Source organism: Nothoprocta perdicaria, unplaced genomic scaffold (genome assembly GCF_003342845.1).
Source record: "Nothoprocta perdicaria isolate Ctin4 unplaced genomic scaffold, notPer1 scaffold_420, whole genome shotgun sequence".
NCBI lineage: Eukaryota > Metazoa > Chordata > Aves > Tinamiformes > Tinamidae > Nothoprocta > Nothoprocta perdicaria.
This window is the reverse complement of record NW_020455667.1, coordinates 176,412-203,576: the sequence shown is the minus strand read 5'-3', so window position 1 is coordinate 203,576 and position 27,165 is coordinate 176,412. Positions and strand designations below refer to the sequence as shown.

The 27,165-nt window shown below is 47.1% G+C and overlaps 1 protein-coding gene across 1 annotated transcript; it reads left to right on the top strand.

The window, feature by feature from the left end:
• The first annotated feature begins 15,475 nt into the window (after positions 1-15,475).
• On the top strand, positions 15,476-26,018 carry SLC35B4 (solute carrier family 35 member B4). Its single transcript, XM_026046150.1, has 10 exons — positions 15,476-15,562; positions 18,829-18,942; positions 19,667-19,769; positions 20,834-20,883; positions 21,224-21,305; positions 22,443-22,503; positions 23,083-23,192; positions 23,742-23,817; positions 24,813-24,888; positions 25,740-26,018. Exons 1-10 carry the CDS (start codon positions 15,486-15,488, stop codon positions 25,984-25,986), a joined length of 996 nt encoding a protein of 331 aa, XP_025901935.1. The 5' UTR covers positions 15,476-15,485; the 3' UTR covers positions 25,987-26,018.
• Positions 26,019-27,165: the final 1,147 nt, after the last annotated feature.

Here is a 27,165-nt window from a genome sequence, read left to right as displayed (position 1 = left end):
CAAAGAAATGTCTTCAAAAACTTACTATAGTTAAGCCTATAAGTACCTGTAAGTTAAGCCTATAAGCACCAGCCAGACAATGAAGTGCTAAGACTCAGCTCAAAACTCAAAACTTACCCTTGATTCTACCCCCATGCACTGCAATATTATCTGCTTTAAATATGCAGGAATTTAATGTTTCCTGAGCAAGATAGTGTTAAATAGCTGTATGCTATAGATTTCATAAAAATGGGGGAGATTAAGAGCTTAGGTCCATGAGTGAATTACAATGGTTTAACAAAACACCATGTATAACCAGAGGGGAAGTCATTCACCAAGGAATGCTCCTAGGCATATAGGAGCATTATATATGCGAGGGAAAATCTAAAATGCTTTTAGGTACAGAGGAAGGGCTATGGGTTCATCTGCTTTAAAATGTACTGGCCATGGATGAGATGGGTTGGGAACTGGAGCTGCTGGAGCAGCAGAGTTCGCAGCCTCTTCATCTAGTCATGTCCCGCTCTATTCCCCGGAGGGATTTTGAGTTTTGAGCCATTTCAGAAGTTCCTTGCCTGAAATTGAGAGTTTCCCCAAAGAAATGTGTATAGGGCACGGCTTGAAACATTTCCCCTTTTCCTAGAAAAGAAAAACATGCAATAAATTCTTCTATCCAATACAGTACTTCAAGCTTAAATAATTGAAAACCAAATAAAGGAAAATGATCCTCTCAGGAAGCACCTACACAGCACTCCACATTCATCAGTGCGTTTCCTTTGGAACCTCTGTACCCTTGAGCCTAATGCTCTGCAGTATTGAAGATCACCATCTACTTCTAAAAGAGCATGATTTTTAAGATAAATCTCATGACCTCTGTGGGCTCGAGTCCTGTTTTGGATGCCTGGAGGTAGGTGGCAGACTTGGTTTTAGTGAAAGGAGGTGAAGATCCTCACCAAGTGCACCAGTGCAAGGTCACACTGTTGAGTAGCCACCCCTTTCTGTCCATTTTGTGCTTTTTTTTTTTCTTTTTTACCTTTTTATGTGTATTTTCGGAAAAGGAGGCATGAGCTGGTATGTCCTATCCTAGCCCAGGGCTCCCCATTCATGGAGATCAAATTGTGTATGAGCTCCTTTTCCCTCAAGCAGCAGACACTGCCTGGACTTGACAACATTTCCATCCATACCTGTCCCAAGCCAGACTAAAATTACAGCTTCCAAACTCAATTTGGAGGCTAGGGGAGAGACAGAGGAGCTCCTGGGCTTTTTTACATTTAATGTTGCTCAGCAAGTCCATTTATCTTCCCTGTCAAAGCGCATATTTCATGCAGCAGTATTAAACCTGATCTGTCTGAGATCTCAGAGCTTCCTCTTGCCCGAAAGGACTGTTTTAGGGCATGTGGATGGAAGTGGTTGGAAGGGTCATATATCACACTGTCTTGACACACACCCCGGAGAAGGACGGGGAAGTGAGAAGCCAGTCCCTGCACGATGGAGATAACCGCTGTATTTACCCTCAAATTCATGCAACTTGATTCCAGAGCAGAGCTGGCAAATCCGCACGGCATTGAGTTGTGTGGATTTATTAGAAGTCTTCCCTTGCCTTAACATCTCAGCTGTCTTCCACTGCAAGGGGGAGATGCCACCAAAAGAGCACCTGTGGAATGCTCTCCATCACCAGCACAGCAACGAAGGGCTGGCTGAGTCTCTTCTTTGTCCAAGCCCATAGCAGTTGTGGTGATAGAGCAGCTTTCATCAACACCATGGGATCAAAACCAAAATGCATTTCTTTGAGGTGTAAGATATTTCTGATAGGAAGTGAACAAGAATGAAATGCCATGCAGGGATCTAAAACTGACTTGGATAAAGGAGACACAATTCTGCCTCACTGGCTCTTTCCTTTATTAGGTCCAGAGGTGGGATAGAAGGTCAGAGCTCATTCAGGACCCAGATTCCCCAAGGCTCTTGAGCTTTCTATGTCTAGTTCCAGCCGGGAATGCTTTTCAAGCACAGAGTTCAAATATTTGGTCAAGTATCCACAGACTGGTGGACCCTGATTGCAACCAGCAGATGTTATGGTGGATTCCCCCAGCTGAGGATGTGATCCCATGGTATTTGGAAGCATTTGAGATCTGCCTCCTGACCCCAGCAGCTTCCACCAGGTTCAACTGCTCATGTTCCACTTCACTCATCACCAACACCAAAAAATCTACCATTTGTGTGCCAGCTTTCATGGTAATCCCTTCCCATAGCTCTTCTTTAAGGAGGAGGGAGCTGGAGACACCAGATATTTGACATCATCTCATCTAGGAGCAACACAACACATTTTCCACAGCAAAACCGCACAGCAAGGGGAGTGAGTCAAGATCATAGCCGAAAGCAGAGAACAAAAATCAGCCAAAGTATAAGGTTCAACATTTTAATATCTCACATCTTCGCCGTGCATTGTTTGCAGCACATGAACCAAATCAACCACTTCCAGCCTGTGCCAGGTCACAAGTTAGCTGGAGACATTTTCAACAGGCAGTGATCAAAACACAGCCTGCATGGGCTTTCTTCTCACCACCTTTCTGCTTAGGGTCAGGCTATTATAGCCACTGTAGCATGGCTCTGGGGGCTGCCAAAGGTTATGGAATATCTCCGCTCTGGACCTTCGGTTCATCTCTGCTCACAGCTAAAATCCATTAGCATTTCTCATCTATGTGATGCCCCCTGTGAAGTGAGTTTGGTGGATAAGACACATCCTGTAAGAATGGACCACAGAAGAATGAACCCCTGGTATCTGATACTGAGGAGATATTGGCAGCTGGAAGGGGAAGAGAGGTAAAAACTCACCCAGTGGGTAAAGACACCTCTAAGGTGTTCGTGCTCATACCCTAATATTAAGGAACTTGATCCAAGGCTAAGAGATAGTTCAGGTTTTAAGATTTCTCCAGCGGAAACAGAAGAGATGAGGTTTTAGCGAGAGGAGAAGATGCAGCATCAAAGCCAGAGGTAACCTCTTTTTTGGCCTCAAGTCAGAGTATCAGAGATTGTCCTACCTGTGGCCAACCCATGGGGGCCCAAAGCAGAAGAGAGGTTGCTCTGACACAATGTGAGATAGACTGGGCTATAGAACATGAACTGGGAGACTGGTTCCCAAGGCAGGAGAAATGACGAGTCTCTCTTTGCCACTGACAAGAGACATCCTTTTGGGCATGGCAGGTCTTGGGAGCAAAGCCAAGGAGAAAATGTGTATAGAAGAGGCAGAAAGACAACTTTCAGCAGGCAGAACAGCAGGAGATGACAATCACCCTGTGAGCTTTTCTTCCACACTCATTCAACCTGCTCTAGAACACTAAGTATGTGTCCTTTTTTGGCTTTCCCTTGACATATTCTGACCACCAACAACCAAACTCCTGTGAGTTTCCTAGAAAGCAGCAGTCAGCGAGAGGAGAGAGTCTGTCTCAGGCCACCACTTTAAAAAAATCCCAGCTACAGGAAAAATCAGCATGCCAGCCCTAGGGAAACCAGATACAAGCAGCCCTAGAGAAACCAGATACAAGAGAAAGCTCAATAGTGAAGACAAAACCACTTGGGACTTCGTCCACTGAAAATCTGCCTTATTAAATTCCAGAGGAATTTGGAAGCACTTGTTCTGTTAAATCCCACAATGTGGAAGGCACATGTGCCTACCCTAGAGAGAGAAAATGCCTTAAGGTTAGAAAAAAAAATCTAAACAAAAAGTTACTAAAAGTTACTCTGTGCTGCTGGTCACACATCCTGCTTCAATTACTGGCACCACATGGTAGCCCAGTTACCGTCACATCAGACAACTGGACACAGTAGATGTTAGAAAGCTGCAACAAAGAAGTGAAAAGTAACATGTCATAAGATTACAGGGGCATTTTAGTGGCATGTAAAGGCAGCATTTAGTCTTTCCCCAGTGTTCTGCCCTCTCTTAGGGACCTCAGCACTAAAACTTCCACAGTCAGTGTTTATCACCAGGTGAAGATGTGGTTACGGTCTACAGATGGCCATGGTCTACATCGTTCTACTTACCACTCATCAGCAAGACAGTGTGAACACACTTGACACCACGTCTTGTCCCAGGCTTGCATGATCCTTCAAGTCTAGAAAGTCTCTGTCTTTCAGCTCCCATCATCCACAAAGCTCCATGGGTCTTGAAAACAACAGAAACCAGCAGAACAGAAGAGCAGGGGCTAAACATCTCAGACAGATACAGACCCATAACCAAGACCACCCAGGTTAGATTCCTAGCAAATTTTAGTGAGAGCCTTGACAGCTCTCAACCTTACCTTTCAAGAACTCAGAATGAATGCGGTGGCTGAAGGAGATTCCCCTCCCCATTGTTGACAGATGCTGGCACGAATGAAGAATGTCTGGTCACTCAGAAATGGATCTGTCAGATTAAAATTAACTATCATCAGTCTAAGGCTGGAAGGCAGCAGGATGCATTGCCCAGTTCTCTCAGATATGAGCTATGTGTAACTTGATCATATTTAGAGCTGATTTTCTAAAATTTCAGTCCCTCTGTTTCAGCTGAATTTTAGGAAAATTCCAGCAATGTGGACAATTTTGAGGGCAAACCTAGAAGGAATAAACACATTTTATAGTAATATTGTCATATGACAAGATATATGTAACGATATATAATATTTTTATATACCAAAATAATAATAAAATAATAATAATGGTCATGTAGCATTATTTCCAGATACACTGGAATTTCAGCATCTCGGATAAAGTCACCTGTACTCGTGTAATGTGAGCAAAGAGGAGCCGTCAGTGTGAAACGAGTGAAGGGAAGCCCAGGTGCTTGGCTAACCAGGCTGGCTAGTTCTGCTCATCAGCATTCATTTTTTCCAGGAGGGAAAGGGAGCTGCAAAGCACTGCAGATTCCTGACATAGCTGCATTCACTCGAGATGCCTCTCAGAAGGAGCAATTCCCCTCCTTTCACCTGGGCTGGCATTTTTATTCCACTCTCGCACATACAAACCTGCAACCCGACTCCTCTGTGGAAGTCCTTAAAGGTAACAGCAAACCCGGAGTGACTGATCTGCTGATATTTAACTTGGCAAGGAGGACTGCAAGTCAGATATTAAGTGGATGGACAGATGCTGCACTCCCATAAGCAGAGGGAAGAGCTTCCCAGGACACTGGCATATCCAGTGTCAAGAAAACAGATTAACCAGAACAAAGGTGATGGTGCCTTAATGCAGAGACTAACGAGGCTACAGCCTGAGAGCAACCCAGAACCCACCAGGCAAGATTAATGTTGCCTCACACCTGCATGTGGTCAAATCCCACTTCATTTTGGATCATGTGGCCCAAACTAAGAAAAGAAACAGAGAGGAAAGAGAATAAAGGGTTTCTTTCCATCTTGCTTTAAGTTTCTTGAATAGGGATTGGATGTCCTCTGTGATGAAGCCATTGCTGTGGTCACTGAATGGCTCTTGACATCTTCATGATCACACAAAGAACTAGTTATGGCTGCACTACAGGGAATTAAACAGAAATGAAAAGAGGAATAAAAGCCCCTTGTTGTGAGAGATCCTCAAGCTGGGATTCTTACCTTAAAAGAGAGGGGAGTGGGGATGGGATAAAACTGCCTGTCACATACCAAGCTCTCCTCATGGCCAAGAGCCCTCGGTCTGAACGGGATGGATGGATGGGAGACAGCATCATCTTCCTTGGCCTCCCACCACTGCTGGGTAGGACACAGTAAATTTGCTCCGCAAATATTAAGGAATACGATTAGATCTAATGCTGGATGGCAAGAGAGGGGCACAATTAACCCAAAATGTGCTTCCTATTTCCAGGCACCTCCTGAATCCAAGCTTCCCAAAGATTATTTAGTAGACCTCACAGCTAATAGTTCTTCATTCTTGCCTTTTTTTTCCAAATATATTTTGCTAAAAGCAGGATTTATCAAAATAAAAAATTCATTAGAAGGTCATGGCATAAACCTTGAGCAAGGGGCAATAACAAGATACAGAATAACCCTCTCTTTCTCTCTGTGCAATATTTTCTGCAATAGTCTGAATCAAAATGAGAGCCACATTATCTCAGCTCCCTTTATTACTCCAGTGACCATTTTCAAAGTGCCCGCCCTGTGACCCGCAGTGACTACAGTCACTCTTCCGTTTTCACTTAACTTGTCAATAAGAGACAAAATAAAAGGGGAGCATCTGAAATTCGTCAACCTGTGCCCCTGTAATGCATTTCAGACTGCTTCTTCCTCTGAAGCCTTGCTAAAGATGAGCATGAGATGGAGCATAAAGACAAAAACTCCAGCCCCTCTGGAGGACACACTGAAAATCCTGCAGGCTCTGGGAGAACTAAGAGAGCTGGGAGCCAACCCTGTTGACTCTCATTCTACCGGAAAGCTGAGGCTGACGCCAGGGAAATATCTATTCCAAGCGAGCAGATGTTGCAAGCCAAGTCAGAAGAAAGACAGGAGAGCTGTACTAGTAGGTCCTGGATCCAGGAGGACCAGATTCAGAGCAGTTCAGGTTGAATTCAGGTTCTGAACCTGCATCCTGATGGTTACGCTCGTTGTCACTCAACTCTTGCATATAAGAAAGGTTGACAACTTAAAAAAAAAAAAAAAAAAAAAAGGGACTTTGCTTTTTCCATACCCCTGTTGTCTTCCCCGAGGTTTACGAACATCTGAATATCAAGAGCAAGATGAGAAATAACATCTAAGCACCTAAAGTGCAAGCTGAACAACATGATGCTCACGCAGAGAGTAAAGAAACCCAAAAGATCCACTGAAGTGTCTCCAAACATGGAGGACAAGTCAGTTCAACCTAGATCTTGGCCTGGGCTTTCTAATGTTGAGTCTGCACTAAATGCAAATCCTCAGAGCTTCTGGAAACCCCCAGAGCCTTCCAGACATCAGCTCCCTCTCAGATAGACCTTGGTAGCAGAGAAAATCCTACGAGAGCAGAGATAAACCTACAGAGTGGCTGGTGCCCCAAGAGATGTGAGCTTAGCTTCCTCATGTTGGTCACAGATAGGGGGTAGGACTCGACTCTTCATAAAGGACAGCAAAGAGCTTTCCATGGAGGACAACTGCAGCGAAGATCTGGAGACAAGGAGCAGACTGTAATTCATGTACGACCAGAGTGGGCTGAGAAGCCCCCTCCAACTCTCCCCACTGCCTCCAAACCATCCTCCCAATTCTCCACTCCTCAGCTGGAGGCTGTTACACCCAGCATGTTTTGTCAGCACAAAATCCCTGCCATAAATGCCCTGTCAAAAGAAGAAATAAATCTCAAATTGTTTGTTCTGGTGAAAAAGAAGATAGGAGCAGCTGCGGTACTGCTAGTTGAAGGGTTAAAAGTGGTGCTACCCAGAGATGGCTCCTCTCTTAGCTCATCTCCCAAAGGCTGAGCTCTGTTTAATGAAGATTGATCGTCTTCAGGAGGCCACCTCTCTCTAGACTCCTTATGGCCCCTTTTTATTACCTTCACCCACACAAGTGAACTCAGGACCAGGCACAGAAAAATTCCTGGTAAGGGAGCGAATAAAGTGAGTTTTCTTCATGCAACAGAAAGAACAGAGTCAGATATTTCCCAGTCCCTTCTCTCACCTTCCTGTAGATTCTCTTGGTTCTAACAGGGGCTGAGACACGGACATCATTTTGTCAGTGTGGACCTCGATAAGGTTCCATGAAGGGGAGTCAAGAGAGGGCAGGAAATAAACCCCCAAGACTTCAGATGACAACAGATGTCATAGGAACAGGCAGAGCACCTCAGCACACACACTGGTCCCCACGAACCATCAGGTTGGACAATGCACATGAAACAAAATGTTTTCTACCATACTTTGAGGAGCAGCAACTTGCAGATGCTTGCAGAATCTTCTATGCAGAAGGAACATCTCAGAGGAGTTGGCTCTTGCACAGAGGCTGCAAACAGGTCCAGGCAGTAAAGAGTCCTGCTGGAAGACCACAGATTTTCAGTCCATGAGCCTAAAACTGTGAAATTCTTCACTGTGCCCTCAATTTCCAAAATCCCTCTGACAGCCTTGGCACAAATAAAGCTATTTTCTTTTCTAAATGTATCTATGATTTTTTTTTTTTTTTATTTTTTAGCATTTCCTCCAGGTACCAAACTGATCTTCAGTATTTAAGACAAGGAGGAAGAAATAAACAGCTTGTACTACAATTCTCTATGTAGAGCCCAGGTAACCAACACGTTATGTAGACACCCACTGATGCCCAGGGCGTGTTGATATATCTAAATGGGATGGAGCTGCAGAGGACCATCAGGAAGAGATGGATGAATACAAGCTCTTATACTGTCCCCCAAATTTCTCTCCCTGTTAAATACGTAACAGAAGTGCTCATCTGTGATGCTGCTGTAGTGACTCGAGGCTGCTGGCAGCCCGCAGGGAGGTGGTGATGGATCATGAACCTCCTAATCCGATTCAGCATGAAGAGGAACAGACTTTGCTAAAAAAGGCCTTACAGGAGAGGCAGGGGGGTTGCTGGAGGGCTGTGGAGTCTCTACAGAAGCTGTGATGCAGAGCAGGCCCCATCAGGCCTATCCGTCAACAAAAACATTGCTAAATAGAAATCTCTGTTTCCATCCTCCTCCGCTGGCAGAGAAATTTCCCAGGCACTCGGATCCCCATGGTGCTTGACATACAGTGAGAAACAGGGTTACAGCTGGAAGAGTCATATCTAGTCCCTGAAGGAATGGTTCCTTCTGGTTCCTGTCCACAGGAATGACACCATCTCTTATGATTCCTTCTGGTCCAGTTTACACTCTGCTATATCAAAGTTTTGCACAGATTAATTAATTATTTAGTAGTTACTAAATCATTCTTACCCAGTCAGAAGGTAAGAATAATACACTAACCCCAGCCACCTGAGATTAAAGGTGTTGATTCAGACATCCTATGAAGTCCTGTGGTTGATCTTACCTAGACTGAAGCCCATCACTATTTTGAGTCTCTCTGTTCTGTTATCTCCTTCTGCAGGTCCCTATCAGAGAGAAAATCTCCCATCACCTTGAAACCTGGGGGAATTCATCAGGTCTGACACTTTTAAGAGTGGCCATAGTGCCCAATACTGTGCAATTATATCCCACAGGTCCCTCACAACAGGCATGAATGAAGGTAAAAGTTAAAGATGGAGCAACAAATGGGGCAGATCTTGGACACTAAATGCACTCCTGGAGACAGCAAAAGTAGAGAAATCACAGAATATTCAAGGTTGCAAGGGACCTCTAGAGATCATCTAGTGCAACCTTCCTGCTCAAGCAGGCACACTTGAGAAAGGGAAGGAAAAGCAGTGCATAGGAACAGATGGAGCAATAAACAGGAATTTCAGAAGGTAAATGTATGTTTAGGATGGAAAATGGTCTCCAGTTCTCTCAGAAAGGATCTTGGAGCAACTTCCCAGCAGATTTTGTCTCCAGTTTTTGGATGAGATTTAACCAAAGAGGAAAGGAATTGTTTGTGGGGACTATCTGTATATTCAACAAACGGGGTTTAAGAGGCAGATTTTTTTGTTGCTGTTTCTTATACATTTCTAGATATCCTTGGTGTTCTTCACAGCAAACCTGAAACATGATTCTTGACCACTCGGGATTTTGGAAGATCCTAAGTCACTATTCCCCTCAAGAGTAGACACACTGCACCCAGTGCAACGGGCAATGAATATCTTGGCCTGCTTGAAAACAACATAATATACTAATATATTAACATAACATAATGTAAATACCTTTAATGCATACATACACACTCTCCCTTTCATGTCACTAGAAGTACAGGAAGACTTCATGGGAGCCACCATAAAGCCATATCAGGATATTAGGAGTGTCATGGTTTCTAAGGTCCTTGATAGAGCACAAAACTTCTTCAGAATGGATAAGTAGGTCCAGTTTTCAAAACCCCACAAGTCGCCTAGTGCACTGTAAGTGGGACTCAATGCCAGTAGGTTGGGACTAACTCTAGTTCCCACAACGGAGCCAAAAAGCAACACTGGAGGAAGATCAAAAACGGACACAACACCTGCATAAAGACGTTAGTGACGTACCAATGTTCCTCTGGATTGTACCGAAACAAAGGTGAACCTTGGTCCAAGATCTACAACACAATCAAAATCTCAGTGCTGAGCAAAGGAAGGTCTGCGAGGTGGACTGCAATGCTGTCGTTTGCATTACTCCTTCTCACCTAAAAATATACCTAAGGTCTTTCCTAGACCTAATATTCCCTTTCTATTTCTCGGTCACAGAAGACTTTTAATGCAACAAGCTCCAACCGGGTTGAATGCAGAATTTAGGTGTTTAATGATAATGGTTCCTTGATGCATTAATTCTTCACCTCAAGCCACAAGAAGGTCAAATCCACTCTTAAATTATATAGTAGCTATCACTCATGGCCATGTGTCTGCAACACTTTATGACTGCTCAGCCATCTTGTTGCCAAAACAGACCTTTTTCAGGGTAAAAAACAAACAGTAAAAAAAAAATCTTTCTTTTTCTCCTCCTTGCGTGCATTTGTTATTTAATTTGAAAGAATCCTTCCACGAGATCCCATCAATCACCTCTGGAAAGTCATGCTCATCTGCCTAAAGCACTGAGAGACATATCCAATATGGGGAGGCTCTCAAAAGAGAAGAGTGCTTCAGGTGGAAGCTCTTCCAGCTCATCTACGGAGATGTCAAGTTTAAAGACCCTAAGGAATGAGGAGGAGGAAGGGGGGAGGGATGAAAAAAATGAAGCTATTTCCAATTTCCCCCCGTTTCCCTCCCCCAAAATATGCCTGGAGTTTTTAGCCTTTGCCATTTTTGACAAGTAGTAACACACACAGGCAGTTCCAGCCCCAGTGCTGCCTGATCAAGGAGATCTGTGCTGGAACCCACCCAAATAAAACTTGGCAGAGGAAAAAAAAAAGAGGAAAAAAAAAAGAAAAAAGAAAAAGTTTAAGAAGTGACAAGGAGCACCTAAGAAGGGGAAAGGCCAGATCCTCAGCACAAGGGTTTCTTGCATCTTCTTTTTGTTATGGGAGCCCTGCTGCCTTAGACCAGCAAGGGAGCAGGCACTGCGTATGTCAGAGAAACATCTGCAAGTGAGGAAACAGGCTCGTGTTCCTCACGGAAAAGCAAATGTTTGAGACAGCAGGAATGTCTCCCGATCATTTCTGAGATGTAAGGGGAGAATCTGCAAGTTGCTGAGATGCCAAACTTGCAGTGAATAATTGAAATTGCTGGGAAAATATCTACCGAGGAGGGAGCGGGAGGAATATCTGGGGGACCTGGAAGCTGATGGAACATGTAAATCCCAGGAATGTGGCAGTTTAAGGAGAGGGGAGAGACTTGTTTGTTGTAATGCACCTAAAATACATTGGAGTTTTATTGTAGTTAATTTATTTGAAGTTATACATTATAATACAGGGAAATTATCTGGCAGTGAAGCAAAGGACCCTACTCCAAAGCTGCAGATGTCCACAAGTTGGAGACATCTCAGCTGAAGCTGCTGAAAGTGAAGCAGAAATCACGAAATTTCTTGTGATGCTGGTTCCCAAAACAAAGGTTGGGGAGCCGAGATGAGAAATTTTGGAGAGTTGCACATGGTGTCTGCTGGCCAAGTAGGCTCCTCCAGGAGAATTGTCTTTCCTAACAGTACTCAGTGATACCCAGGTTGGAGGATTCCAGGTTTTGGGAGTACAAAAAGGACCTATTGCTTACCATTTTCCCCTCACAAAGACAGACCAAGGTGATTCCCATAGCCACGTATACCTACAAGGCAGATACTTAGAACTTGCTGAGAGAAATCCAGTCCCTAGGATCTGTTCCCTTCATTTGCCCCAATTCATGTGACTTTATCTGTGCTTGTCCCTCTAGTTTAACTGTCCTTTTTATAAAATGGGGGTGATAATAATAATTTGCTGAGGAAAAGTGCTATTAGGTCTGAGGACTCAGAATGAGGAATTTGTGTTGGCAAAATGGGGGCAAATGAAGTCCCCACTTCTCCCGCATAGTTCCAGCTCCAGTCTGAATGCTCCTAGTTCATATCAGAATCCAGCTAAATTTTTCTAAGATTGGTTAAGCTACAAGGGTTTGTACTGAGAGGTGCTCAGGTGAACAATATTGGTTATGAAAAGTGGTGGAAACAACCAAGTCCCTTCCCCAAACTGTCGGAACTGTCATCAGCTCAAAAGCTTAACTCTTTTCTTTATATTCCAGGAAAATCAGTTATTGCCTGGAAGGGAAAACAAGTTAGCTCTTGCTAGCAGAGCCACATACCATAGGACCTCTGTATCTTTTAGTAAGAAAAGCAGCAGGAGAGATTCAGCCAGGATGAAGTTCACAAATGGAAAAGAGAGCGGCCAGATGAGGTATCTCAATTCATAAGAGACCAGACCTTAGGAACCACGCAGCACCTTCAGGGATATCACAACGGTACGTAGGTACCAAGACCAAGTATCTTCTTTTGTGCTACTCATGGAGTTATTCAACCCTTCTACAACCTGAGCCAGAAGCTTTCTCCCCCAAGCCACTTTCAGCATGCTTAGAAACCTATAATCCATCAGAAGACATCTCATTTCATCTCTCACCTTGAGAAAATTCCAAGGAGTGAGAACAGTGAACATCCAGGTCATTCCAGATGCCAGCTAGAAGGCAGAGAGTTCATCACCACTGCTCAATACTCAACAACTGGTTGCTTCATTAGACTTTTCATCCTCTGGAAAAGCCCTGAACACAGCAACAGGCCCATGTGGACTGAGAAAAGTCAAACTTGCTGTTTTTTAAACTATCTTCTAGAACATGCACAATGAAAAATATTGTCATCATCATCACCATCATCACAGTGACATTGTCATTAGCAAAAAATGCATCATAGTCCATTTCAGCAGAGGCACCATTGCTAGTTGGGAGAAGAGAGGTTTGAATCAACAATTTACTGTAGAGACAGACTGAAGATACAAAGAAGGACAAGGGGTTCGGATCCACCAGCTCACATCCATATCTGTCGATGCCTCCACTTACTGTAGCTCTATATAAGAAGTGGTTTCTCTTCACCTGTTGCATATGTGCTCTGCACCCACCCTGACAGGAGGAAAATGAAGGAAGTGGAACCTGCTAACAAGAAGTAAAGAGTTATTTTAAGTTGTAGTTTGTGCAATTAGGAATCTGGTTTGTCTTCAGCTTGCTCTTTTTGCACCTTTCAGTACCCAATGACTCTCGCCAAGTCTGGCAAAGTCACCCTCTCAGATGTTCTTAAATTAAATACACTACTACTCATCTACTGAGAACACATTTGGTTTAATGTTCAGAAAAAAAAAAAAAAAAAAAGTAAAGAATTGTAAAAGAAAGGAATGGAATAGCCTTTCCCAGAACGCACACCTTTGGGAAACAAGCTTTTTGCCTGTGTAATGATGTTAAAGCCCTAGTGTTTCGTCGATTTTTGCCATGCCCAACACACTAAAAAAAATCGCTTTTCTGGAAATGGAACAACAGAACTTTTCATGCAGGAACTTATAGCTCTGTAGTTCCCCATCACTGGATTCGTTCCCAAAACAAAGATCAAAAATCTCCAACCCTTTGGGGAATCAAGACTTGACTATATGTTGGAGCTGGCAAAGTGGCAAAATGCAAAACAAATTTGGATTCCTAAACTCTCTTTTACAGCATATGATGCAGTTGCCAAGCAGAGCTGAAAGAATCTGATGCATTTGATCAGTCAACACAAACCCACCCAGCAAACTAAGAGTCCACAACTTTGCTTTTCAGGAGCTGGGAACTCAAATGCTGCCAGCATTTGTTCAAACACTGAAGTGCTGCAGATTTGTACTAGGGAAGACTCCCTGCCATAAGCCTGTTTTGGGGGCAGAGACTCCCCAGTGTTTCCATGATGTGAAAACACGTTTTGTTTTATTTCAGCCATCTCCGAAGAAAATCAAAATAATGCTGGCAGATGTAATATGATGTTTGCAGGTAGAAGTAATATCTTCTATCCAAGTATCTGCTGCTGTTGAAAAAAAAAAAAAAACAGATAAGTCTTCAGCACATAAGAAAAGCTCTTACCTTGAAGCTGAAAGCTTATTTAATTTTCAGGTTATATCATTTCAACCTACAAACCTCATCTTGTCTGTGTCCCTTGATCATCAAGGCTGCAAGTCTATGGCCTCAAGAACATTCCTGTCCATTCCCACCATGCAAGAAAATTCTGCTTCATCATCAGTAGGTGTAAAATTGGCTCCTGGTAGAAAGACAGGGCTGATAAATTGCTCTTTCTTATCAGATGTTCACGCTGGCATCGCTGAGTTTGTGCCTGTAAAACTTAGGTGAACTCATTTTGAACCAACATTTGAAATGAGATTTTTAAATGTTAATATAATTCCACGTATGCATTTTTGGGGGCACTCTCCTCAACCAGACAGTCCATCTCTGAAGTTTCCTCATAAATTTTAATACTGGAAAGGATGTTAAGTACTCGTTAGACCAGACAGGACTGCCCTCCCACGGGTACCTGGCTACAAGGACCAGCTTCAGATGCTTTATGAGCCAAAATTGGGTTTTTTTACTGGTACACTAGAGGAGTTCAAAAGAAGGAACATGTTCGGTAGCTTAATGCATTTAATAACCAAGGTGTAGCACAGCTACTGTGGCAAAAAAAAAGCCACTTCAGGGCCCACCTCTTCGAGGTACAAAAAAAAACCAAATTAAAGGAGAAGTGAACACCCAACGTAGCAAAAAATTACTGGTGAAAGGACAGAAAAATCCATCATTTTGGCCCATGTGGCAGCTGAGGATGTGGAAGCTGAAGGACCCTGGAGACATCGGAGAGCACCAGCAAGAAACAGGTATTTTCTTTGTTTGTTGTTAATGAGCTGTGGCACTTTATAATAATGTATAAATCATTTAAAACGACCTGATGGGAAGCCTGAAGAAGTTAGCTGAAGCCTTCCTCCTTTGGCATTTCCATTGGGAAATGCCAAAATGCTTTATGAAATTGGGAAAGTACGAACTTCGGGCAACTACATGGCAAGATTTCAGCAAAATGTTTCAGTTGGGGCTCCCTGAGGATGTTGCTGATACCAAAGCACCATTTCCTGGCACTCAGGAGGAACCACAAGCTGGATTTCACAGCTAAACAGCCGGATTTCACTATTTAAACCCCCGTCTCGCCGGGTACGGGAATGAAGGGCTGCTCCTCAGCAGTGAAGCGCCGTTGGATGCGCCTGAGCGCCCTGTGCCGCCATTACCTGCCCACAGCGCCCTGACAGGCGGGGAACTACACCCCCCAGCATGCCCCGCGCGAGGCGCCGCCGGAGAGGTGAAGCCGGACGGCGGCGCGGGGGCTGCTGGGAGTTGTAGTTCGCTTGGGGCGGGCGCCGCAGCGGCGCTGAACGGGCGGCGGGCGGAGAACGAACTACCGAGCCCGGAGAGGAAGCGGGGGCGGCGCGGCCGGGGGCCGGGAGCGCGGCCCGGGGAGCGGGATGCGGCGCTGGCGGCCCGGGACGCCGCCGCTTCCCTGCTCGGGGCGGCACCATGCACCCGGCCGTGGCGGTGGGGCTGGTGTTCGGCGGCTGCTGCAGCAACGTGGTGTTCCTGGAGCTGCTGGTCAGGTGAGGGGCTGGAGAGCGGGCCTGGGGGGCAGGAATGGGGCTGGGGGGACAGGAATGGGGATTGGGGCGCAGGAATAGGCCTGGGGGAGAGGAATGGAGCTGGAGGCGGCAGGAATAGGGTCGGGAATGGGGTGCGGGTGCCCTGGGTGGGGGTCACGGGGATGGCGAGGCCCTCTGGGCTATGGGTTGTTGGCACCCCAAGGGATTTTGAGGGGGCCATGGGGGGATTTGGAGGGGGAGACATGGGGCTGGGGCTGGTCCCGAAAGGGGTTCCAGCACCCAGGGGCCCATGAGGGGCCCTTGGCAGCAGATGGGGCTGTGGGGGCCCAGCTGTGACCTGACCCCCCACATATGCACTTGGGGGGCACCGAGTTACATTTTTGTGGGTATTTTGGGGCTTCCTTCTGCTGGGTTTGGGCCTCCTGGTGCAGCCAGGCATCAGCATCCTGGCCAGGGATGTCCTGGGCCTGTTAATAGCGGTGGATTGTCCCCAAAACGCCATTTCCCCCCGCCTTCCTCCTCACCCTTACCAGATGCCACCCAATACCCTTTGAAATCCCAAAGGAAAAAAAAAAATCCCAAAGGGAAAAAAGTGCATTCCCAACGGAAAAGCCTGCAGGAGGAGCCGTGGGGCTGCGTGGATCACGGGAATGTCACCCACGTGGCAGTGTGACCTTCGTGGCAGTGTGACCTTCTGGAGCATCTTGCCCTGACGGCCAAGCCAACGAATTGCAGGGAGAAAGGGGGATTCCCACCGGATTTTATGTGACTTCTGTGATCCAAAGCATCCATTTAAAGCTATTTTCTCTGCTCCTGGACGGCCTTGACACCTCCTCAGGCCAGACCTTAAAAGAGAAGGGAGCCACACACGGCCTTATTGTAAAGGGTAAATTAAGGGGCTAAACCCCAGAATGGATTTTGAGCAGCAAATCCTAGAAATCCAATTGCAGATATCTAGGAAGGAAGCTGCTTTTCAGACACAAGCTTCTCTTAAACGTTTCCTCCCCTTTGCTTTAGGAATTCCTCTGTTCCTAGCAGCAACATTCCTGTGCTCCTCCCTTACCCTGTTCACCTTCAGTCCCGAAACTGGGAAAACTGTTGGTATTTCTCTGTGTCCTGGTGCTGTGTGGAGCGAAAGGCCCCTCTGGAAGAGGAATCTGCCCATGACAAGGAAAAATTGTGTATTCCTGGAGCAGGATCATACAAAAGACAGTGACCAGGCGTAGAGAGGCTAGTGAGGAACAGCATAGGTGGTTGGAAGAAATTTCCTGAGGATTTATGAGGAAGGAGTGAAGGAATGAGGACTGTTTAGTCTAGAGATGCCAGAGGAAAGACAAAAGGCTTCAAATGAGTGGAAAGTGGCTGCACGTGAGAGAGAATAAATTGATGTGTTGGCCTCTGAAGGCAGGACAAGAAAGAATGGGCTTAAATTCCTATGAAAGGGATTTAAAGCAGACCAAAAAAACAAGGTTTGCTGCCTTTGAATGTAGCAGGGTGCATCCTTAGGAAGGAGCGGTTGGAAAACCAGTGTTTTGCACTTAGTCTTCTGAAGCTGTGTCCCCATGAGCTGTCTTCCCATGGAGGTGGTTGAGGCCCCGCATGGTAGATCTCAGGAGGGCTTCATCCACTCTTTGGCAAGGTGGGCAGGGACTATCTCGGGAATTCTCCATGAAATGCAGAGCCTTTTGCAGGCATGGATGGAAATCCCGCTTAGAGGAGAGACTTGGATGCACTGAACGTGGTCTGAAGGAGAGGAAGGTGCATTAAGTTTTCCCAAACCGACGTGCAGAAGTCGAGCTGTCCTGTTTGCCCTCTACTGAGCCCTTCTCCAGCTCCTCCATCATGAACCGTCCAGGCAGTTCAGTCCTAGGAGGCAGGATGAATCCTAGTGGGATTTGCTTCCGGAGGCTGCAGTTACAGCAGTTGGTTGATACCTCCTGTCTTTTCCTTTCAAGCCTATCAACGTGTTAGGATTTGAAGGCAAAGCCATGGGTGGATGCAGGCTGTTTTTCTTTTTTTGTTTGCCTTTTCATTATCACTCAACACATAACCTTGTGTCAATGGTTCGCTGATAATGTGAGGTCGTGTGTACAGCGAGAGACTGAATGCAAAGATCAACTCCTTGTGAGAACAATAAAACTCATGTATGATCTCAGTCTGTTCCGAGTTTATGCTGGCTTTATGTTTTCCTATGGAGATAAGGTTTACAATCCCGTGGCCTGGCCTCTGGTGCCAGTTCAGTATCTCTGCTCTTCCCTCAAGCAACACTCTGACTTCCTAGTTAACTTACATAGTGAGGCTTGAAATCTCAGAGATAACTGAGCTCTGGCAAAGGCTGTGAAAATTGTCAGGTGGATAAAAGAGGGACTCGGGTTTGTGCCTGTCCCATGGGAAGTGCAGGGAGGCCCTGGCCTTTCCTGGTGCTTTTTGGTGGCAGCCAGCCAGGCAGTCAGGGATGGTGGCTACCTGTGAGCACCTGGGCAGCTCTGCATCTTCCAGAGCCCTTCAGACCAAGGGATCCCAGAGGGGATGTCGGAGGAGGCCAGGGAAGAGGTTCTGCCACTGGACAACTTGGTCATCCTGTTCTTCAGAACTTATCTCTGCTTGTGTTCTGCAAAAGCAGGTCCAGAACTGACCTGCAACTACCTGTGACTGTGTTTTGGGTGAGCAAACCACGCACAAGAGTGTGGAGAGTGGGGCTCAAATTCCTCTATCTCCATCCGCAGATGAGTAAAACCTTCTGTGTGTGATTGCAGACACCCAGCAGCCTTATCTGAGGCTGCAGCTCATCATGTGCCTCCCAGGAAATCCTCCTTCCTGTAAGCTGCTTAGGATGAAGGCAGATGTGTGGTGCTCGTACCTGCTAGGAATAGGTACATGCAGGAAGAGTGTATTTAATGTCAAGCTGTTCCAGGCTGCCTTGCACCTTGGGAGTTGATCCCACAAGGCTGGTTGGCTCAGAGGTGATGCCCTTTGGGCCAGCAAGGCAGTGAAAACTGCAGTGCTGCTTCCAGCAGGAGAAAGCTGCTCAGACAGTAGGGCCTCTTCCTGGAGGTGGGACCTCGTGTCTGGCTTTTGGTACCTGGTGGAGTTTGAAAAGTCCAGTACAGGGCATGAAAACCTGGATTTATAACGTAGTAAAGGCCATCCAGGTTGCTGCTCGCTCTGGGAATGTAAACCTCTAACCTCTTCTCCTTACAGCTGGGTGCCATGTTCGTGTTCTGTGGCATTGCTCTTAGGCATGGCTTTCTTCTTGACACCCACAGGCAGTTTCCAGGATGTGGGAACATCGTGACCTTCTCCCAGTTCCTGTTTATCGCAGTAGAAGGCTTTATCTTCGAAGCCAACTTTGGGAGGAAGCGGCCGGCCATACCAATAAGGTACAGTTGCTGTAAAAGCTTTTGCTAGGCACAAATTGACTGGCTATCTGTTATCTCAAGAAGCGTTTAATAAAAAGACTTATCATTTATGCTGTCTAAACCCCATCCGTTCTGCAGCATCCACAAAGCCTCATTGAGAATCTGTCATGCCTAAAGAAAACATGAATTCCTCATTTATTGAGAATACTTGATAGGAAATTGCCTTCAGACACTCTGCTACCCAAGGAGCACGGCTGTGCTTTGCACAGGGCATTCAAAGTGCTCCTTGTCCCTCTGGGGAGCTCCGCTTTGCAGAGCCAGTTTGGCCCTGGGCCCTGGGGGTGGCACTGTGGAAGTTCAGGACAGATCTAAATGGTCTCTCCTTCCACTCATGACTGCTGTCAGGAATTGAGTCTTGTCAAAACAAGCCTCGTCTTGCACCACAGTCCTTAGGAAAGAGGCGTCTGCAGGAAGTCCGTGCTAAGAAATCCAAGTGTCCTCAGCCTTTTTTTTCCCCTCTGGGATTAGCATGAGCGGAGCTGGTGCAGGTCTGTTCACGTCCCCTTTCAAGGGCTTCTCTGCTAGGTGCACAAGAGGCCTAATTACCCTATTAGTCCTTGTCACAGAGCCAAGGGTGAGGTGAGCCCCAGCTCAGTCCCAGGCCTGTCCTTGGAGCTCCCAGTGCATTTCCAGGACGCGGGAGGTGCCCAGCCCTGCCAACCACCACCTGCTTTTTGTGTTTCAGGTACTATCTCATCATGGTGGCCATGTTCTTCACAGTGAGCGTGGTGAATAACTATGCCCTGAACTTAAACATCGCCATGCCCCTGCACATGATCTTCAGATCGGTGAGTACGGCCACGCTGTCCCTTCAATCTTCATGTGATGTTCCTTCAGGTGCTGTTCCTGCATGGGTGTTCTACCATCCTCTCATCCTGTGTGGACATCACAACTCCGTACAAAAACTAAATTATGGAGCAGAGCAACTTTGCTATGAATGCTCAGCTCTGGTTCTCATTTTCAGTGTTGACCACGGAAGTTATTCCCATAATATCCCTAGATGGATGAGGAATCTGGAACTCAAACAGGCTTCACTTTTTCCGAGATGATGAGGAAGCAACGATGACAAAACCCATCCCAAACTGTGGCCATCAGCCCTGGATGGGCTGAATTGCTGACCAGGGGAATGCAGTTTTCCCATCTTACAGCTAAACCACATGGTTCATTTTGTAGTGCAGGTGTCTTCCACCTGTGCTGTTATCACATGGGCCTCTGCTCTGAAAGATACTATTGAAAATGCATCTTCACTTAAGTGTTTGCAGACAACTGTCTCGCTAAAACGTCTTTAAAAATCAAAGAAAATGGAGCTTGGCTTTGGAGATAACAGCTGAGTTCAAGAGATCTGCTGGGCTGGTGGCTGCTCTCCCACAGCACACTGTGGGATTTAGATACATGGAATAAAGATAACTTTAAAAGAAGAAAAACAGACAGTACTCTAGAGCCCTGTCTCATATTAACCATGAGGGATGGCTCCTGTATAGCAGCCCACAAGTGTCCTCCAGTCAATCTACAGAGCTGTATTGCTGTTCCCAGTTAAAAATCATGGGGATTTGGCTGCATGGTGCTCTGTAGCACAAACTGGATCCAGGAAAGGGGGAGACCTGGTGGCCAAGAGATCCTGGTAGAGTTTTTGCTCCATCTTGTTTGTTCTCAAGCTTGACTTCTCCCTTTCTCCTAGCTGAAATGACATTCCTTGCCCATCTCCACGCGCCTGTCCTGGTGTTTCATTGCTGGTTTTGTGATAATTGTATCAATTATTCTGTTTTGCTTTGGGCAGGAGCCCCAGTCCATGGAATTTTCTCGCACTGACCTTGTGTTTTGTCTCTCCTTCTCTCTCTCCTCCTTTTCCCAGGGCTCTCTCATAGCCAGCATGGCTCTAGGCATCATCATTTTGAAAAAAAGGTAAATTGCAGGCACCTTTTTTGTTTCACCCGTGAAAGCTCTGCCACTGATTTAATCTTCACTGCTGTTGAGTGACCTCTCTTTTCCCCTTAAATACCCTTGCTTTATTGGTGAGGAAAATGCAACCCAGAAAATGTGGGAAGAAATGCTTAAGACATGGGCTAGACCTGAGTAATTTCTTCTTCTGCCTTCCCACCACCTCTCACTCCTTCATTTCAGACAATAGGGACTGAGGAGGTTCATATTGGCCCAGTGGAGCAAAATCCAATGCCAGGGAGTAGTGAATGAGCAAGGTGAGGTCTGGCCGTGTCCTTGACATCTCTGTTCTCCCTCTATGCAGATACAGCATCTCCAAATACACATCCATAGCCCTGGTGTCCGTGGGGATCTTCACCTGCACTTTCATGTCTGCAAAGCAAGTGGTAAGAGTTGTAAAAAGGACCTGAGGACACAGCCATGAACCTTAACAGGAGCAAGAGCTGCCCTGGGCATCTTCATCAGTAATTGCTTCTGAGTAGCTGTTAATGGAGAGGCAAGACCTCCCCCAGCTTTAGATCTGCTCCCCACAAGCACTTGTTCCTGGATGCTTCATTTACCTGTGGGGAGGAGAGAAGTGACTCACACATGACCATGATTTAACTTAATTACAGCTGCCTTTTATCCCATGTTACTCTTTTTTTTTGGCTGAGAACAAACCATTATTTTTTCCCCCACACAATAACAGCTGCAGGCTGTTTTTTTCTTGTCCTTATTCTGATGTGTTGCAACAATATTAGAGAAAACCCACCTACCTTACAGCTTCACTGCCTTTATCACAGATTAAACTGTCAGGATTCAAGCTAGAATTTTCCAGCCTCTTGCTACCCAGTGTGACTTTCTGTGACCCTTGGGGTATCCATGGAAGGTCTGTATTAATCCATATTAATTCTCAGCAGGCACAGGGATTCGATGCAGTGCACAGAGTTATGACTGACTGTTTTTTTATAGTAAATGTGAGCAGTGAGCTTGCTCTGAGCCACAGAAAAAGAGAGTTGAGCCAAGTCGCATTACCCAGCATTTTCCTCTTGGCTAGTAGCATCTACAGGCCTGGTTGCCTCAACCACAATCCAGAATTCACAGTGTCAACCACAAGCCAGGCTTCTGGTTTATTTACCCCATCAGGGCTTGGCTGGAGCTCTTGTACAACCACGTCTGAGGTGGGCCCAGAGCTTCCTACCAATGAGCACTTTGGGAAAGCCTGGGAGGAGGCACCGAATGTGCCAAAATGTTTGGTCTCTGGCTGTGCCAGGGCGTTTCCTTGAGAAAGGTTCTCTCTCAATCAGACATTTGCACTTCCATGTGGAACCAAGTGGATTCCTCAAAGTGAATGGGGAAGGTGAAATGTGCTGTAGTTGTCACCTTCTCTATTCAACCAGAGAAGCAACTCAGAGAATCTAAGTCCTTGGGGGGTCTTTGATTTATGAGCCTGTTTGCAGCAAAATACACAGACGAAAACTGAGGTTGGGGATGAACTATGGGATGTGACGGCTCATAGTGACTCTGTCATGTGTCTCCCCCAGGCATCTGACTCCAGTTTAAACGAAGAGGACGGACTCCAGGCATTCATGTGGTGGGTGCTAGGTACGTGAGGGCCACAGGTGCAGCCAGCCTTGCTGGGACTCTGGCAGGACTCTGCTCTTGAAGGGCTGATCCTTCGCGGTGGGGTTGTGCTGAGCAGGCTGCAGCGTGAGCCCCAAAGCTGAGGTTAAGTTGTGCTGAGCATCGAATGGTGCTGAGCATCTAATTTCTAACCATGAAATAGTGTCCTGACAAGTATATCTCATCCTCAGCTGAAGTCAGGGTGGGTTTTGTGATTTAAGAAGCCACCATTTTAATAGCCCAACCCTGTACGTTTACATCAGACACAAGTTTGACCCGCATGTTTGTAGACATCACATTCTGCAGATCTCTGTACAGAACCAGCCCTGCCGCGTGTCTCATGCTGAGATGTGCTGCAGTGCGGGTCCGAAGCCCACATTCAGCCAAGTATTTCATGAAGGAATCTCTACAAACTGGCACTTAACTCTTTCCCAAGGCCATTCTGGGTGTTCCCCCATCTGACCAGTTTGGGATGTCCTGTCTTCTCTCACTGTTTTCTTTCCCCAGAGGCTAAATTGTGGGAATCCCTGAGCTGGCTGATGTGAGGTGTTTCCGTTCCAGGTATCGCTGCACTCACCTTCGCCCTCCTCATGTCTGCCAGGATGGGGATTTTCCAGGAGACGCTGTATAAGCAGTTTGGGAAGCACTCCAAAGAGGCCCTGTTTTACAATGTAAGCCTCCAGATCTTCTCTTGCTTTTGCTGGACAGACACTGCTCCAAAGCGAGTCCTTTCCCCCCAGCCCAGCCATCAAGGCCTTTTCCACAGCCCTATGAGCTACTTGAGACTAGAAGAGCTTCAGCTCTGTGATTTTCAGACTCCAAGAAGTTTCCCATGGAGTTGCAGCCCATGTAGTGATTTTTAAATTTATTGCTAGGAGTCTTGATGTGCTTAAAATTTCCACTGTATGAAAAATTTCCACTGTGCTGAAAATGTTCGCTGTAGTTACCCCACTGAGCCCCTTCCAGATGATTTCTTCTTTGCATGAAGGAGACCTGTAGGAAGTAGCTTCACAGTAAAAGCTGAAAGGGGAAAGAGACACTGAGCTGTATTACAAGAGGCCAGTGGGTCGGGAGGGAAGCTGGGCTACTCCTCTTGATCCCTTTTGCTCCTGGAGACAAGGAGTGGTTTAGTGTGCCTTCATCCACGGGGCTGTGTGAGGAGGGCCTCCCCAGGTGGGACATGTTCACGTGATGTTACTCATGGTTTCCTTTCTGTCCAGCATGCGCTACCACTCCCAGGCTTTCTCCTCCTCGCCCCGAACATCTACCACCATGCAGTCCTCTTCAGCCACACTGGTGAGTGTTGCACACAGGGATCCCTGCTCTCCAACCTTCTCTCTCCCTGGGAGATGCTCTAGGAAGCTTGCAGGGAAGTAGGTGTCTATGTTGCCCTGTTGCCTCTGGGTGTTCAAGCCCTTTGCATTGGCAGAAAGAAAATACACCACTGCTCTGAGGACACTGTCCAGTGTCTTCTCCATGGCCAGATGCCAGCACAGATTACTTCAACCTGTTCATTAATAGCATTGCACAGTATTTCTAGCAAGTTAACCCCTTTCCTCTGGAAAAAAACAAGTGAAAACATGAGATAAGGGACAACCAGATCCTCAGCCATGGGTGCAGACACTGGCCTGTTGGCTTGAGTTTCGTTCGCGCTGTGCAGCCTTTCTCAGGCTGCCACCGCGAGCCTCTCCAAGCAGCTCAGAGCTGCATGGTTCCTTCATCCTGCCTTGACACTGGGAAAGTCCTGACACAGACAGAAGTTTTCAAGTCCTTTTTCCTTAGCCTGCTTCTGTGGCCACCTTCCCTTCCTCCTCGCAGGATTCCATGCTGAGACTTCTACATCTCTTTGTCATTTATTGCAGTAAGAACAAGATAACTCTCCATTTGGAGCAAAATCAAAGTGTGCCCATGCTTTAGTCAGCAAATTTAGCAGAAACCTCGTGGGGCTGTGGCCTGTGTCACCGGCTGTGGCCTGTCCTCAACGAGAGAGGCACTTGCAGCCTCCTTGCATCTCCCCTTAGCCCACAGCAACGTAGTGTCCCCCAGGCAGCTGTGCCTGCAGCATCAACCTATTGATGTTGAGGGGCTTCCCATCTCTAGGGCGTTGCTTTTGGAATCTCCTCTGTGTCCATGCAAGCCCACGGCTCTCACATGGCTGCTCTCTCTGGGGTAGGAACTGATGGTTTGATCTGTGACTTCCCATCGTAGGGGACCACGTAGCCCAGTCTCAGCACCGCTGGAAGTCGGTCCAAGGCTGGATGGGGATTTCTCACTTCTCTTTCTCCCTGCAGAGCCATTTCAGGTCCCAGTGATTGGGGTGACTGTGCCAATCATGTGGTTCTACCTCCTCATGAATGTCATCACTCAGTATCCTTTCAATGCACAACTCGGGCAGGGGGTGAGGACGCTGAGCCTTCCCTGGGCTTGGGAGCTGATTTCATGTTACTGTTGGTGAAAACAGACTGGAATTTAACCTGGGGCTTCTGGGGTTTTGTTTTTTTTTTTTACCAGGATGGCTGAAATCTGCCAGTGGAGCAGCTAAGCTAAGCAACTAAGTGCTGTCCAAGTGACACGGCTCCAGGTGTGTTGCAGAGGGCCAAACAGGAGAGGCCACCACCTGCCCAGGACAGGCCTGGCTGGTATAAACTCATCTCGCAGCTATTCTGTGAGATAGACTGGAGAGAGGGACTGGGACAGACTGGGAGCTTCTTGTAGTTTATCAGTATGTGCTGTCTCTTGGGCGGTGAAGGCAGATCTGCTGCCTCAGATTAAGATCAGGGGAGATTTAGAGTAAACCTGAGTTTTGCACCGAGGCTGCTCGTGGTGTTGAGCTGAACGGAAGGGATTTTTATTCTGTGTCTGAAGGGGAATTTCTCCTAGGGCTGGGCAAGGTGAGTAGAAAAAGGGTTAGTGCTGCCACGTGGAGAGAGCGGGGACACTGCAGCTTCATCTAGTGTGGGGTTTTGTGGTCCGTCATGTTCCCCAAAGGTGACATTGCTCAGGGCACCAACACCGATGTTCTTTATGATCACTTTGCGAAACAAAGAGCAGAGTAATGCACGAGTTGGAAATACTTGGCTTTTGAAAGTCTTTAAGAGACACATTTGGGGTTCCTATGAAAGGTTATAAAAGCTTTGTAGAACTCAGAGAGAGGGCAAAGGAGCTAAAGCAGAGCCCTCCCAAAGGCCTCCCGTTGCTCCCTTGCCTCTGCCGCCCAGATACGTCTGCATCCGGGGCGTCTTCATCCTCACCACGGAGTGCACCTCGCTCACGGTCACGCTCGTGGTGACGCTGCGCAAGTTCGTCAGCCTCATCTTCTCCATCCTCTACTTCCGCAACCCCTTCACGGCCTGGCACTGGCTGGGCACCTCCTTCGTCTTCGTGGGCACCCTCATGTACACGGAGGTGTGGAACAGCCTAGGGCCGCTCCTGGCGCGCTGGAGGAAGAGGCCGAAGCAGCAGTAGCGCCCGGGGACTCTCCAGGGACGTTTTTAATGTTTTATAGAGCTGGGCAGGAGGGGACCCCCCCGAGGGGGTTGTTTTTATAACGCGGGGCAGGCGCTGGCGGTGCCGAGCGCCCGGGAAGCAGGAAGCCCTCACCAGGGATCAGCGCATACGGATCATGGAGGGAGGGAGAGGACGGTTATTTTTGCAAGATTGCATTTTTTTTTAATGTAATCCCTCTTGCTCCTACTCTTTTTTCCCCCCGCCTCAAATAACCCTTTTTTACACAATGCAAAGGCTGACCCAGCTCTCCACGAGGAGCCCGGCCTCATCCTGGTGCTGTTGTCCATCCTTCCGGCTCTGCCAAGATGGACCCTGAGCCTATTCGGTGCCATCCGTGAAAATCCAGGGTGCTGCCGGGGATGGCCGAGCCCCAGGGAGCTGCTGGACACTGCGGGGGGTGCAGCAGGTTCTTAGTTACACTGGAAAGCCCAGGCCTGGGGGTTAACCAGGGAACCAGGAAAGGGTCACGTTGAGGTGACACAAAATGTCACCGTGTCCCTCTCCTGCTCAAGGGGACGGTGGCCCTTCCCTGTGGTCCCCCAGGGACACACCGTCCTCTGCATGTGGCTGGACTTGGAAACAAGGAATTCCAGCAGAGCTGAGCCTCTTTCTGCTGCTGTTGGGGGTATTTGGACTCCTGTAAGAGGAGGGAACCGGTACCTGCCCGTTCATTTTCTTCTCGCCCTCCTTGGGCATTTGCTTCCCTTGTGGCAGCAGGGAATAGAGCAGAAAAGGGAGCCCTTGGGCTGAGTTTTGCACTCTCCTGATTTCCCTGGAGTGCTTCGTTGTCATCGTCACGATACCCGTCATGACACCTAGCTCAGCTGCTCTGTCCGGTGACATCGGTCTCATTTGGACAAACAAGGACGGGGACTTCCAACCTGGGCGTTTGCAGCCCCTAAGTTCGGTCCCACCTGGAAAGGATAAATGGCCAGTGGGTCTGGGAAGGTTTTTCCCACCTGTTTTTGATGTTTCCTGTAAAACTTCCTGCTTTTTGTGTGTCACAAATGGGATATTTCCAAGGATTTGCTTGGAGAGGGGACTGTTCCCAGCAGCTGCCCCCAGCCACGTCCGTGGGTCCATCCCTGGCTTCCAGCTGCTCGCACAGGCTCCAGGGATACCCCACCCAGATGCAAA

Excerpts from the sequence above, each read along its gene's own strand:
- SLC35B4 (XM_026046150.1), top strand. The coding sequence starts at position 15,486 with ATGCACCCGGCCGTGGCGGTGGGGCTGGTGTTCGGCGGCTGCTGCAGC. Across the intron at positions 18,943-19,666 it reads CGGCCGGCCATACCAATAAG|GTACTATCTCATCATGGTGG; the intron begins GTACAGTTGCTG and ends TTTGTGTTTCAG. Across the intron at positions 19,770-20,833 it reads TGCACATGATCTTCAGATCG|GGCTCTCTCATAGCCAGCAT; the intron begins GTGAGTACGGCC and ends TCCTTTTCCCAG.